Below are 16,183 nucleotides of genomic sequence, written 5' to 3'. Positions count from 1 at the left end.
TTTAAATTAATTCACTTATTTGGCAGGAAGTTTATAAGCTTTTTCTTCTTGAAGTTCCGTGCAATATTAAAATTAAACCTTTTTTCTTACAACAAAAAGGGAATAATTGGCATTCGAAGACTTGGATAATCCTTGAATTCTCGTAGGTAGGTGCAGTGTTTATCCTTTGCCCAGATTGTCATCTGAATGAAGCAAAGCAAGGTGAACAGCCCCACTGGAAGGAAGAGAGGAAAAGATACATTTCATTGTCAAAACCACTGTCTTGTTGCTGACATTACTTCAGGGTGAAGTACCAAAATATTACTCACCTGGAACACACTGAGTCATGATAGTGAAACTGATCCAGGTCCCCACCTGTTTTGGCCAAGGAAATTTAAAATATTTCTGGTGACAGCATTTGCATTTATGTCTCTATTGATCAAAAACAACCTTGTCCTAGTATAGGTAAATAAAAAAGCCAAGATCAGCCAGATCAATTTCTAGCATTAGTAACCTTTAGCCAAAAAGGTGAACAGTGCCTTATTATCACAAACAAAACCTTCATGTTTGCTTCCACAGTTATCATCACGGCAAAATTTTAAGCTTTACAACATAGCATCCTTTCCATTTCTCTGCCTAATTTTTATTTGTCACACCTCCATCGGTTCTAGGAATGATAACTTTCTACAGACTGAGGCTCACTGCTGTTCTTAGTAACATCTGTTTATCTCCACTGAAGTCAAAACCTGATGCTGGCCTTCTGTGCAAGAGTGAATTTTACAGAGTTGCACTGGTTTTAACTGCTTTTGAACTGAATCAGGAGTTAAACTGATTCAAGCTTCTAAAGCAGTCACCACCAACACAAGCTACTGTATAACTTAAGAAAATGGGGCTATTTCCTGTTTTCTCCACCTCAATATCTTCTGTTCATCTATTTCCCCATTTCCTCTACCACAATATCTTCTATTCATCTGCCCACTATCTTCCTGTGTACTGTGATATTCCTGGGCTCTCTTAGATTATAAATCCACCAGATGCCCCCACCCCCTCATTGCAACACACATTCAGTGGCAATCTCCCTGTTCCTGTTTGCAAAATTTGCACTGCTTTATGTGTATCTGTCTTGTCTAGCAGCCACGCTGAAGCACAGGCCCAGGGTCTGGGCTGTCTGTTGAAGTTTAGCCATGGAAGTACTGCCTCAAGGGAGGAGAGGAAGAGCAGACAAGTTCCTGTCTGCAATCTGATTTGATGAGGTTTAGGGGAGGAGGGGAAAATGTATTGAGCTGAACTGGTTTAGAGGTTTCTTCCATGTTTAACATTCCAAAAGAAATTAAAATATATTCAGTAAAATTAAAATCTTAACATCTTGTTTGAAAATACATACCTCATATGTATAGTTAGGGCAAGATACAAAGAAAAACAGCCATGTGAAAGGATTCTTTGTTGGATATGGGATCTTACGGATTTTGGATCCTATAGATTAGAAAACAAATCACAATATTCACACTCCTAAATATATTGTTTCCTATAAAGACAACCCATCTCTGCCTACTTCTGTGTCTCATCACTGTTAGAGCGACAAGCAGGATGTGGGAAAACAGGATGTCCTCTGGACCCACAAGAAGGAATAGGATAACTGTGAGGAAATGAAAGGCATTAACATATGCCTTTGATCACAGTCACTCCTGTAAGAAGAGGTACCTCAAGTTTTAGATTTAGAAGTTAAAGGTTTTCTCAGAGTGCCACAGAATGGGATTTTAGCAGTCATAGTGGATAGCTGTAAGATGTTTGGCTCGTGCCCAGGGAACCCTGGCCTGCGTGGAGATCTTGTGCCCCCTGTAGAAACCAGTGAAATTACTTTCCCTTGCTTACCAAAGCATAGCTTATACTAGCTCTGTTTCCTTTGGTACTACCAGTGTAACTAATATAACTGCTCCCCCCCAATGCAGTCTGGCCCTAACGAATAAAAAACACAGTAAGATAAGATAAGAAGTGCTGTTTAACAGTCTAGTGTTGGATTCCTTGCACTGCCTGATCCCCCCTAGAATCCAGTCTTTACAATGCTGAGCAACCTTCATGCCCACAGCAGTCAGCTGGTGGATATCAACACCCTCCAGGATCAGGTTTTTCATGAGGTAGAGTAACTGTAGAAGTACTGAGTGGCTGCACAAGAGTGAAAAATAATAATACAATTTTTACCATTTCTCCGGAGGTCACTGAGTGCAACGTGAATGGAAAAATTTCCAGCTTCACACAGCTGCAAGAGAAAGCATGACAGAGTTAAAAATGTGCTTCCCTTCTATTTACTCTTCTTCCTTTTGTTATTTCCTGGGCTACTTTAAAAAAAAAAAAAAAGAAAAAAAAAGAATCTATTATAAACGTAATAAATATCCTTAACCAAGGTTGCTGTCTGACAGGAGGATGGAATGTCTTTGTTCAAACATGAGTCCATATTATACTTGATTTTATTTTTATGGATTTAACAGCAAATGTGGACTCAGTGTCTGAAAGATCAAATATACTACTTATATAATCCCCTTGAGATCTAAAGGCAATAAACCAAAGGAGATAAAAGTAAATCCAGGAGATACTTGCTTTATCTTTTGGTTATTCTTATGTCTTTAAAAATATCCAAAAAATTGATTTGGATAGCTTTGGTTTTTCAAAAGTTATTAAAACCCCAAGGAAGGTAAGTTTTCTTCTCTAGAGTATAATTGATATGAATCACGAAATGTAATTGACCCAGTTTCCTCCACTGGTTTTAAATAATGCTTCCCCAATCAATTATGCAGAAAGTGTATTGAAGTGACCCATTTATATGACTATGGACAGTCTCCAGTGTCTGCAAAGCATTACTATTAAAGCAAATGACTGGTGGTCAGAGCTCCTGAGTTTTATTCCCAGCTCTGTGCTTTCAGTCTCTCTTTAAAATGGGAATAGATTATTAACTCGGAATTTTCATACTGGGAAGCTGCTTTGAGATCCTGTAGTCACTGATTATTAGTTTCTCAAAGCAAGTGAACAGCTGATGTTCTGAACAAGTTATGCATACGTAGGAAAAATGGGTGTACATACTTGTTAGCTACACTGATGTTTCTTCTGCATGGATGAAATGTTCCTAGGTTGGCCAGTTCTCTGAGTTTTATGACCTGTTGTGATTCTTAGCACTCAATAAACAGTTCACAAAACATATTCACTGGCTTTTAAACACAGTGTCACAAACTGGTAGTTCCATGTTAAAGATTATGAGAGATCATCCCAGCAGCTATGTATCTCAGACTTGGAATGGATACTGAATCAAAATCTTCCCTTGTGTACAAGATCACGTTAAAAACTGACAGATTTATCTGTTCTGCATGCAAGCAGTCAGCTTTAGTAGTAAGTCCCAAGTGTTCAAGTATCTGCTTCTTACTCCTCCACTTATACAACATAAGAATAAAGCAACATGTTTTAGCATTTTATAAAAAGAGCAACAAACCTACCAGAAACATGATCACAGCAAAATTTATCTGTTTTTTCCCATACGCTATTAAAAAAAAAAAGTTTGCATATGATTAGTACTAATATACAAACACATAAGTACTTAAATTGCATTGAGGGCTGTTTTGCTACTTACAAGGAGGAGTGTAAAGAGGATGATTGATGTAATAAGCAAGCCAAGCTGCAAATCCCCAGTAATACAAGCAGTTCTGAAAAACAGATAATTTTTTCTTTGTTTTAGTACCGTCCTCTAGGCTAGTATTCACTGCAAGGACCACTGATAACAATGAATTGGGCTGATCCTTGAAGTTGCTGCTAATACAACAAAAAATGACAATACTAAGTGTGGTAAGATGGGAGCAGACAACAGGAAATAACAAGAAGGAAGTAGTGCTCAGAGAGTAAGTTTTCCTCTAAAATATCTTGGAGCTGTTAAGTTTATAAACAGTTTTAGAAAGTATGATCATACTGTTGAAAACAAATGTATCTTGTCTCGCAAGGCATTTGGCCAAAGATGAAGTACCATGCAGAGTGGATATTAAAGAGACACTTGTTTTGCTAACCCCTGAGACTTTGTAAAGCCAGATTTAGGCACTGTGCTCTCTTCTCTGCTTATTACTTTGTGTTGCCCAATCTCTCGCCTTTTCTCCTTCTGTCTTTCCTGTGCTTTAACTTTTCCTATCTAAAGTCATCATGTCTGATGTTTTCCTCTGCCCTTTCACTGTGATATCTTCAGCTTGCTCCTTTTGCTGCTGTCCTTGGCTTCCTGCAATCCAGCTTCCATCCTCTAAACTGTGGTAACACAGCTGTCACCAATGGCTGTACTCATTCCTGGCCAATGTCAGAGCTTGTTCACAGGCTTCATGCACAGAAAAAATACTTACAATTACAATCTCTACCTCTTGTTTGGTTTTTCTGGCCCTGCCTCTTGTGGTTTTTCTTCTGATGCTCATTGCTGTTTCAATATCTTGGTGACAGGTTATCTTCTCCTTCCTTATATATCTGCAGGTAGGAGGGAGGCCCGTTCCTGGACCATTCCTCCTCTTCCTCTATGCGCTCACCTCTAGGTGCTGTTCTCTTGCAGACAGACTTAGACTCTTGACAACAACTCATAAATTTGCCTCTCATAATTTGAGATTTCTTCCTTTATCAAACCTAGTGCCTCAGTTTTTAATGTTCTAGGGCATGTTTATTATCACCTGGATTGCAGCAAGACAAAAACTGAGCTCTTTATTTTCCTTTCACCACTTCTCCTATTATTTTCCTTCCTCTTATCTTTCCTTCCCTCCTATTTTCACTCTTGAGTAAAAGACTGATCCTCTTACTCTTTCTGGTGATGCTTTTTTCTTGGCCTTCCAATAGGTTCACATACCTTACACATTTCTAGATCTTTCTGCTTTCCCTCCTTCACAGCTTTCCTTTCCTGCTTATGCAGCCAAAATTCTTATCCAAGGCTTCATTCTTTCTTTTCCTGACAGGTTTAACTTTCTTTTTTTTTTTTTTGGCTTTGAATTTTGCCTTTTTCCCATATATATACACCAGAACTGCATTTCTAGCAATAATACCATGAAAAGTGATTACCTCAGCATCTGCAACCCACACGAGCTGCCTGCAGTGTCTGACAATGCGTTTTTCTGAAAATGTTGGTGAGGGGTAAGCCTCCCCATCTGCTGCAGGCAGCTGTATCAAACATTCAGTTGCATTTCCACTTTCTTTTCAGAGTTAATTGAACATTGAAGTGCCCAGAGTCCGCAGACAAAATGGACACCCTTTTGGGTATGCTGTAATACAAGTACATAGTCTGTCCTTGCTCTGGGATTATATGTTAATAGATAACTGATGAGAAGAAGCAAATCATTAACCAATAATTACAGATCAGATGGGACAGATAGATTAAGCAACTTCCCTCTGACAACTTTCCTTTTCCCCAGGAAAAGCAGCAGAGCCAGAAGAATGACTCAACAATCCAGTTAGTGTCCTATCCATAAACTACTGCTTTCTCCCTAACACTGGCTTCTTCCATCAACTACAATTTAATAACTGCTGTACAACCTGAGGTGGAAACAAGTTCTTGTAAACTTGGAACTTTCCCTAACTTCGGGGCTTGGCACAGTATGGATGATATGGCAAGGGATTTCAGTAAAGTAAAATTAAATAATTAAATTATCATGGCTTATCTCCCAACAAAACCTGCTGTAATTAAACTGAACAAGTACTATTCATACAAAGAACATGATCTACTGCAAGAGTATTCCTCAGTTATATGAAAAGGAGCCTTTAAGATGAGTGGAGTCTGCCACTGCCAAGGTCCTTAGCAGTAACACTACAAATGTCCAGCTGCCACTGGCAGCTCAAAAACCACTTATACATGTATGTTCTGTATGAACACTTCTGTTCATACAGAAACCTCCAGTGAGGTCTAGATAGGAACACCAGAGTACATGGGCCTTCATAAACTCAACAGAAATAAATAAGTTGTTTCTGTGAATCTTTCATCTTCCAGGTGAGTAACAAAGCTTTACAACAATCTCTTATAAAAAGATTTTGTGGATCAAGTTGAGATATTGCAGGAATCCCATAAATAAATTATTCCTAAATTTACAAAGTTATAGTCAGGATTTTTTTCTTCTCTACTCCAGTTGATGGTTCCTATTTCTTAATGCCCTGCCTATGTTTATTAATGACCAGCATGTACCCTTTTTGTTGTCTCATTATATTGTCTTCTGGTTTAAATGGTATTTCTTTAGACCTAGTAGTTTTTTTCTTCCAGATGTTTTTATAGAAAGCAACAATATCCCTTCTTTTACCCATGAAAATGTTCAGTAAGACCAGTTATAAGACGAATCTTTGAGGAATTCCACTGGTACCTCCCAATTATTAAAGGTCTGACCAATCCTTTTGTGGCATATCCATGATCATCTTTCCTTTAATCAGTTCCTTTATCACCTCACAATTTTTGTATTAATCCCTGTCTTACCCTGAGCCAGTTGTTTACTAAGTCCAGATAAATCAGTATTCTGCCTTTCCATTGTCTAGAAAAATCACGTATCTTAGAATTATACTATGTTAGTGTATAGCATGAACTGCTTTTGGTGAACCCCTGCTGCATTTTATGGCATCATTTATTCCTATTTCCATTTGGTAAGCAAAGGATGAAAATCACAAATCTCACCAATTCCTGTCTCAGATCTCTGCTTATTGAGACTGAATCATCTCTTGATAGCTTTCCATTGTCGCCTTGAAATAAATCACAGAATCACAGAATCACAGAATGTTGGGGATTGGAAGGGACCTTCGAAGGATCATCTAGTCCAGTCCCCCTGCCGGAGCAGGAACCTAAACAATTTTACACAGGAAGGCGTCCAGGCGGGTCTTGAATGTCTCCAGAGAAGGAGACTCCACAACCTCCCTGGGCAGCCTGTCCCAGGGCTCTGTCACCCTTACTGTAAAGTAGTTTTTTCTCAAGTTTAAGCGGAACCTCCTGTGTTCCAGCTCACACCCATTGCTCCTTGTCCTATCGTTGGGCATCACTGAGAAGAGCCTGGCTCCATCCTCATGACATTTGCCCTTAACATATTTGTAAACATTAATTAGGTCTCCCCTCAGTCTCCTCTTCTCCAAGCTAAAGAGACCCAGCTTCCTCAGCCTTTCCTCATAAGGGAGATGCTCCACTCCCTTAAATTATCTGTATCTGCTATGTATGTGGTCAAACACTTAAAGTAAGCTTTGTCTACCATCTGTATGTGAGAGAAAAAGGGGAAGAGGATGTAATATTTTTCTCACCGGCATAATTTTGGAGTAACACCACCAAAGTCAATGAAATTATAAAAGCAAATCAAACCCAAGCACTGCTAAGCATGAGAAGAACTGTGAGCAACTTTACAGATGAAACCAAGTACCACCAGCCTGAGAAGGTGGAAAAGGAAAACTGACCAGAATGACTGGTACAAATGTAAATTTTAGCAACAACAGTTTGTATGGTCTGAAAGGAACGAGTAGTTGTCAGAGATGGCAGTCAGAAAATGAAGATTTAGCACACTCTACGGATTCTTTTTCAAGGTAAAGTTGCTCATTTATCTGCTGTTTAGCATGCATTAGCTACTGTTGTGTCAAGAACAAGTCTTTAAGAGATCTGCTAGCCTTTTAACAACCCTTGCACTCTTCTGCTGCAGAAAACACAGTCAATTTCTAGGGAGGAATCTTTCTGAGGGCCACTGCTCAACAGCAGACCGTCCTTCCATTTAGAAAGCGTGAAGCTATCGCCAGAACTGCCAGAGTTGCAGCGCAGCTATAAGGAGTTAGCCAGAAGGTAGAGCTTCAGCTGCTGGCAGTATCATTGCCATGACACAGATTCCAGGGGTCTAAATACCAAATGTTCAACACCCAAATGCTGATACTATACTATATGCTTTTGCAGTTGTAGATTGTATTCTCCTGTCTTCCTGAGTATAAAGCGTATTTTTGAATACCAGGGTGTACTCCATTGCAAACATTTGTAAAAGAACCACAGCCCATGCATAACCATGCAGTTCACTGTACTACTTTGCAGACATCTAGGAAACAAGGGATCTGCATCTCAACAGCTGCCCTATGCCACAGCAGCACTGGTCGCATTAGGGAGTGCTCCCGCAGGAGGAGAAAATGCAGAACAACCAAGCTGCTTTTGGCTGGACTAAAGGTAAATTAACAGTTGCTTAACAGCAAAGAGAGTAGTAAGGGCAAAGGCAAGGTAAAATTACTGTTACAAAAAGTAGATTTTTTTCTTTTTCTTTTTTTTTTTAATAAAAAAGCAACCCTCCCAATATTATGCCTGCCTGTGCTACCTTAAAAGTTAACATGGTTACCAAAACCTTCAAGTCCAAGGAGCTGGCTGAGTGAAAAGGAAGGGTATGCTGGAGGTTTAAAATTCTCAAAGAGCAGTGAGAATACTATAACATGAGTAACAGTATGGCAATGTGGGTTATACAATAGCGACATTAAGAAATCTTTTGAAAGAACTACAGCTTTGTGGATGAGATTTGCTGTGCGCTACTACAAAAGCCACACCAAAAAATCTGTGCTGCGGGGCAGAGCATAGGTTGGCTAGGTTGGATTCGTAAGGGGGGCTATGGATAGATTCTGACACAATTTACCTTCACAATATTCCTCAGTGGCATAGTCCCATGGGAGAACCGATGAACAAATATTGTTTCAATCAACCTTTTGATGTAGTGGAAAGAATGGCAGATACATGCCAAGCTAGAAACAGCAAGACAAAAGCATTTGAGAGTGCTTAAAAAAAACAAGTGTAGCAAGACATTTGGAATAAGACTACAATGCTAACAAGAAATACTGCTCCAGCCTGCAAACGGACTTACTTAACTACTGGATGCGGGCTTGATGTAAACCTCTCATCCAGTCCATAGACAAAAGGCATGCGGAAATAAAACAGAAAATAGATGAACAATGGGCCTGTATATTCTATCAAAAATACCTGCAAAAAGAGAGAAAATAATTAGACAGCTGAATCAGATGGTGGTTTCGCTTTGGTTTCTTTGTGATAACTAATGCAGTGGGATAAACACCTCCACTGACCCAGGATGGCATTTAGAGAGGCAGGGAGGGAATTGAAAGTTTGGGCTTGGACCATGAAACTGGTAGACATGCACATAAATGTTTTGCAGTGCATTTGCCTCAGTTGCATACAAACAGCCATCACCAGTGCAGCTGACACACTATGGGTATGAAAGGATAATAATGGCAGCCCAGAGATGATGATAAATATGCATGCATGTTACATTTATGCAACTTTCACCCTCCTCTTGCCCTCAAAAACTGTTGCTTTAGTTTGGGTTAAAATTAAACTTGGTGAAGAATTTATCTTGAAAAAGAGAAGTTTTGTTTCTAATGAATTAGTTTGGTGTAAACTGGAAACACAGCTTGTAAGTGTTCACAGCTGACCCCATCTGTATGAACAGTTAGCACAGCAGATGTCCTGGGACACAATAAATTAATTTTTTATTCAAACAATCTTTATTCTGAACACAAAGAAAAAAAAAAGGAAAAAAGAGAGAAAACCAAAGAAGCTATTATCTAACTTGATTTAATTTCAGATGGGTGTGTATTTCTTAGGAACATCACTTTAAGTTGAAGTTAACTTTGGACCAAACATTAACAGTTGAATTGTCCACTCTTCTATAAGTGAGGAGGGTAGGCTCATACCTCATTAACAGAGAAAGAAGGGAAATTGATTGTACTTCTGTCAAAAAACAAGCAAACAAACAAACAAAAAACCACCACAAAACGAAAAAACAACCACTGTTTTCTAATGTGTTTAGAGTTATTTTGACAATGAGAAAAGTTGTGCTATCGACTTCTGTAACAATTAGCATTTTCTCTGCTGAAGATTGGATTTGATTGTAGATGTCTTTTTTATTTGATAAAACTGAAGTATTTCTTGGCTTTCATTTAAATGAAGTAGCTTGAAGGGCAGGGAGAGCAGAATATAAAGGAAAGATTATGGAATGGCAGAAGTCTGGTGTTACTCTGCACTGTGATATTTTAGTATATATTAATGTGTATCTTGGAGTCTGCATTGCCATTAGAAGTTTTTGCCTGTCTTACTGTTTTTTGGATTGTGTAGTAGCTGCCTGATTTATCAGCATTGCATCCAAAATAATGATGTGAAAATTCAGTCTTACAGAACATTTGACTTTTTTATTTTACATGCTATGAATGTTATCTCTGCTATTGGTTGTTAACACAAGATTTTATTAATGTCTCATAGCTAAGAAATGGAAAATGTGTGTTTAAATTACAGGGTACTTTTCCCTTCATGCTGTACTGTTTCATTAGAACTAGTGCAGTATGTGCATCACGGATCTTCTGAAGAACTGGAAGGGTTGTTGGTCACCTCACTGCATAAACAACAGTCCCGTGTTGCCTGCCAAGTGAGTTGTGACAGAATTTGCATTTGAGCTAAGACAGTAAATGAGCGAGGTCTTTGTGGATGGCTACTAATATTGCAGAAATGATCAGCTGTCATTAGCCTGCCACCAGCATCCTGGGATGCAGCCACATGCAGATCACTAACTGATCTTACTTTCATGCATTTTCCTGCTTTTTTTCCTGCTGAAGTCACTCCAATTACTGACATGTGAAGTTGCTCACATGCCTCTTTGCAGGATAAACTCATAAGAGTATAATCCTGATCTTTGTCAAGAGTGTTATACGAGCCTTGTGAACCAGATCCTCAAAGGCATTTAGACACCTAGTTCCTAGTGATTTTGCAGTAGACATCTAAATCCATTTGAGAACCTGCACCTTAGTTCAGTAAAGCCAGCCTACCCTGCTGCAAGTTTTCCACTGCTGCTCTCCCAGGGAACTAGTCATTCAGAATATTTGGTTACTGCTTTCCCTGATGAAGTGAACTGAAGCAATGATGATTCATTGCCCGCATCCAGTATCAGAGCAGGCATCATGCAGAAATATTGGAGAGACACAATAAGTGATGTAAGGATTACTTATGGACAAATAGCCAGTAAAATGGCTCAGACTTGAAGCATAGCTCACCGTAGTCCATCCTATCTGCGGCCCTAAATCTTTAAAGTATAAGGTAGCAGTTGTGCCAACAGGGAGGTGCTGCAGGATTTCCTCATCCCTCAGGGACTTTCCTTCTGAGAAGGAAAGAAGTAATTACATCTCAGTGAAATTCAAGTCAACTTTGGTAGCATACTAGCTTTATATTGTGCTTTAACCAATCTGTGAGGTTCTTTGACATGACGTGGGTTTACTGGAATCTCAATAAACAAACAAGATTGTTTATACTTAATTTTGATTTATCCCTGTAATCACGTATAAGCCTGGATCCTCTATTTGCACCAAAACAGTTAGGAGAATTCTCAATTCTATGTGCCTGCCTAGTCCAGCAGACTTGCTTCATCACTGCTACAGCAGAATTTGCTGATGGGTCACTGCTCTTTAACGTAGTTCACTGACCTAGTCAGCTGCACCTCCATCTCTCTCTTCCCCTCTTCTCCTTGCTCATTGTCAGACAAACAGGAGCTAGGATAAGCTGAGATTGGAAGGCTCTCCTACAGAGGTTTTCATTGCCTCCTTTTCTCCCAGCCAGCCAGCTAGGAGGTGATTCTACAGGACTTGAGCTGGTACTCAAGCTTTTAATGCCTAGATCCAGGGGAATCTCCAGAAGGCCAGCATTTTTGCATGGCAAGTCTTACAACATAAGTCCATGGAGGAATCTGACAAGGTACATCTTTGAAGAAGGAAATAAGATATTCATATGCCTGTTTTCACAGACAGATTCTACGCATTGAACTAATCTTCACCAGCATGCTTTTTAAGGGACTGTTTAAATAAAATTATACTTAACAGAAGCAAAAGAAGACAGTGCTACATTTTATACTGAATGCTAAAATTAATTAACACAGTTTGGCAATTAGATTTTTGTTTGTGCACCCAGGCCGCATACTAAGAGACTTCTAGTAGCAACACCTACAACTGCATTAATGAAATCAGCCAGCTGGCATCAGCTTTGTCAGCAAATCCTACATCCATTGCAATGTGTTTTGCATTAGCTTACCTCAAAAGAACTGTAATTCCTGCCTGAGAGCAGAGGATTATGTGAATTGATAGCTCTAACTCATAGCCCTTTTTAGTACTCCCAGCTGAGCATTGCTGTGGCGATCATTTCACTGCAGCTAAGGGAAATTAGTATTAGATTCTGTGCTGCCTGTCTTCAAAGCAAAAGTACTTGGTAGTTAGAAAGTGCATAGGAACAATATGCAGACCCCTGAGTTAATTACCAAGCACCAGGCACATGGATGGACCTATGTTCAATACTTTCAAAGAATAAAATTTCTTCTGGATTCTCTTCAGCTTTCATAGTGCTCATTAACATAGCTGGAAACTCATTCCTAAGAGCTAATACCCATGCAAAGTGCACCTTTTATGCCAGGCCCCTGCTCAGAGCTTTGTTACTCTAGTCCTCGTAAGTACTTACTTGGATCAAGTTTTATCGACTGCCTTGCTGGATACCACCGAGGATCTGTAAGACCATACAGAATTGTGTGATATACAATGTTTGGTTTAGATGATCCACTAGTATAATGAATGCAACACAACAAGATAAGTTTTAATTAGAGATTTTTAGGAATATTTATTCAACATGAATGTGAGAAATTATGCAGCAGAAAAAATACAAAGGTGTATCAGGATGGTATAAAAAAAATTATGTTGAAATCTCACTGTGATGACGTTCATGTGCAGGTTACTTAGCATTATATGTGTGTACATGATGTTTCAAATTATGCCATTTTCTCCTATTTATATACTGGATATTCTGTGAACTGCTGCAAAAGTTATACTCACATAATTTATGGAACATCAATCCAATCTCCCTAATTGTAGCATTTGGTTCCACCTAGGTAACAAAAAATATTGTATATGTAAGATGCATATTTTGAAAGACAACTACTAGGTGTAAGACTGTACAAGTAGAAATGTGACACAGACAAGGTAACAGTATAACCTTCTTACAGGTGGCTAGGATCGGTATGGATGATTCAAAGTACTTCTTACAGGAAAAAGGGAGGACAATTTGTGGCATCTGTTTCACAGACAGCTTCTCTAGCAGTGATCAAGAGTTACTACAACAGCAGTGACAGTTTGATGGCTTATGAGTGAGTACGGCACAACTGGCACTATCTTAGTGAGGCAGCTGAAGTTGTGCTCTTTACCCTAAAGCTCCTTCTGGAATGGGTTGAAGTACTCTGTAGTCAGTATGAAGTGTGCATAATTTTGTTGCCTCTTCAGTGGCCAAAGAAAGGCTACCAGGAGAAGAAACACCCTTCATAAACACTAAGTTTCCTTAAGAAAATTTAGGAATTTTTAAATAGACACCTAGCATTTTAAACAGATTTTTTGTTTTACCTTATCTAGGAAGCATAGCTGTTTCTTTGTCTTCCAATCAAGGATTTCCACCTGATAGGACACAAAATTATAATTACTAATTACTGGCTAAATTAACTCTAAAGCCTTAGTTGATTCCCAAATTCACAATCATTGTTCAGAGTGAGACACCATTTTTCTCTAATCTGTGGACTGTTTTAAAAACACTTCTGATGTGCTCAAGAGACAGCTTTAATCATAGCCAGGTTCTCAAAGCTCTCAACTTGGAGAAAAACAAAACAACAACAACAAAAAACCAACAACAACAAAAAAAACCCCCTACCAAATAAATTGTCTTCCTGGATATATTCAGAAGCAGAAGTAGCTAACTTATTGATCAAAACATATTGATCTGGGGTATTTTCTAATGCTAGAGGAAAAGGAACAAATGAGGGATAGAGAAGTTTCACAGGAATAACTGAGGGACAGAATTTTTATGACTTGTAAAACTAGAAAGACAGTTTGAGGAAAAAAAATTTAGATGTGCATATATATGCATCTAAGCAAATAATCTGAGTACACACAGCTTGAAGATTAATGTGCATTGTTCCCAGAATATTTGAATTGTAAACAGAGTGGAAAACATAGGAGGATGTAATGAACAGATGCAACTGAAGATCTGGACTTCACAGATCCTTAAGAGGTTCTTATAGGAATGTTCAGTGTAAATCTTGCCTCTCAAATCACCTGTATTAGTAACTACATATTAGCATTTTATATTCCAAGCAGTGGTTTAACTACAGCTCTGAAAAGGAAAGAACAGTTTATTGCCATGATCAAATGGCACTTTGGCAAAATGTTATGATTTTAATCAACAGCCAGGCAGGAAAGTCCCCAGATGTTTCAAGGCCCAATTGCAGCAGGCTAGCAAAACCTAAAATACAGTGGTGGTATTTTAATTTCATTTGTTCTCATCAAACACTTTGTAATGGAACTTTGTGGTATAGCTAAGAGCGAAAGTTCAAAGCTCATCTGCCACTCTAAATGACTGGGACTATCATTACCTAGTACCAAAAGAATTTGTTGTTGGTTTGGTTTTTCTTAAATAAACGTCTAGCATTAACTATGTTTGGTATTAACTGGCCAAGAGGATAGATTAACATTAGACTTTAAATATGATTCCTTACTAAAAATAGGAGTCACAGTCCAGTATCTTTCTAATAGGGTTGCTTTGAAGAGATCATTTGGTTGGAGTATCTTATTTCCTTCTTTTACTTGGCCCGAATTGTTCTTTCTCTTTTTGTGCAGCAGTGGAGCACTTCAGCTCCAGACAGAAATATCAGCTCTAATCTCCATAATGTATACTAATGCAGTGGTATGTTCTACTTGTGCATCATAAGCTAGGTAAGCACTTTTCCTCCTTTGTGATACATAATGAATATGTGACAGATTATTGGGATATTGTATGTTTCCCCTTCATTTTTTATATTTGAAATAACACAGATTTCAAGTTTTAATGTCTCTGTTTGTGGGACATTTCCATCGGAAAGCAAATGAAGTAGATTCCCTTCCCCAGAGGGCTATTCTTGAAATACAGCATTCTGACTCTTGTAGTCCACAGAACAAGTACTGTGGGGGCTGTAAACCATTTTTTGTCCCTTCTGATACTGAGTTGCTACAAGGGTTATTGAAACCTTTGATGTATCTCAAAGCTCTTGTGTCAGTGAATACCACTGGGCTGCCCTACAGGCTGCAGCAGTGTCCACAGCTTTAACAGTCTCCTTCCACTCACAGCATATACATATTGGATCAGAATCCCCCAGGGACAGTTTTAGTCTAAAATACAAGACAACAAGATAAGTTGTTGTGGCTGTATTACAGAAATCTTCTCCAGGCCAATTACAGAGTGGTTTGGATATGTCTGCCACCTACACTCTTTTAATTGGGTTATTCTCGTTATGCACAAGGCCAGACTGAAAATTATGCAGCATTTTCTTTTGCTCTATGGTTTTCATGGGAGTGGCTGTACAGAAATTTAGGTACTTCTGTGAACCCTTGGAATCGGTGTGGAAAACAAACAAACAAATCATCCAAGATCTGCTATACTGTTACTTGGTTTCATTCCAGCATGTCTCTTTGAAGTGACAGATGTATCTGCCTGTACTGGCCCATTTCTTCAAATACCTAAAGGGAGCCTATAGAGATGATGGATCCAAGACTCTCCTGGAAGGTGCAGAGTGACAACGGTGAGAGGCAATGGACACCAGTTGCAATATGGGAAAATCCAATCAGATACAAGGAAATATTTTCACCATGAGCTTGGCCAAACATTGGAACAGGTTGCCTAGGGAGGATGTGAAATCTCCGTCCTTGGAGGTATTTAAAACTGGATTGCATGAGACCCAATGCCATTTGATCTACTTGCATCTGCTTTGAGCAGGAGTCGGGCTATATGATTCCAGAAGTCCCTTGCAACCTAAATTATTCAATGTTTCTGGGTTGTTGGGGTTTTTTGGGTGGTTTTTTTTTTTTTGGACACCCATTCCTGAACTTCAAGCATTTCAGTTACTTTCAGTTACCTCCAAGATCTAAGCAGATACCAAACATTCTTTCCCTTTTCAGAAAGATGGACATAGGAACACAGCTTTAGATTCCACTCCAGCCCATAGAAAGTTGTGCCACGATGGAGTGAAAACAAGGTGACTGTTTCCTCTGTCACATCTCTCAGCTGTGCCAGAACATCCCTCAGTGTTTAGATGTTCCCTGCATAAGGAACAGAAAAGCCTGATCCAAGGCAAGAAATGTTATCTTTTCTGAACATAATGGCCAACCACATGAA

The 16,183-nt window shown here is 38.9% G+C and overlaps 1 protein-coding gene across 1 annotated transcript; it reads right to left on the bottom strand.

Moving 5' to 3' along the window:
* TECR (trans-2,3-enoyl-CoA reductase) lies at positions 1-13,473 on the bottom strand (the record flags this gene model as incomplete). Its single annotated transcript, XM_010163458.2, has 12 exons — positions 1-214; positions 309-354; positions 1,364-1,452; positions 2,179-2,236; positions 3,462-3,505; positions 3,596-3,668; positions 8,592-8,697; positions 8,817-8,932; positions 11,011-11,114; positions 12,458-12,502; positions 12,826-12,877; positions 13,387-13,473. Coding segments are annotated over 12 exons (948 nt in total), but the record flags the coding sequence as incomplete, so codon positions are not given.
* Positions 13,474-16,183: the final 2,710 nt, after the last annotated feature.

The sequence above is a fragment of the Antrostomus carolinensis genome, unplaced genomic scaffold, assembly GCF_000700745.2.
Source record: "Antrostomus carolinensis isolate BGI_N321 unplaced genomic scaffold, ASM70074v2 scaffold5632, whole genome shotgun sequence".
Taxonomy (NCBI): Eukaryota; Metazoa; Chordata; class Aves; order Caprimulgiformes; family Caprimulgidae; genus Antrostomus; species Antrostomus carolinensis.
Note: the sequence above shows the minus strand (reverse complement) of the source record. Positions and strands in the feature narration are given on the sequence as shown.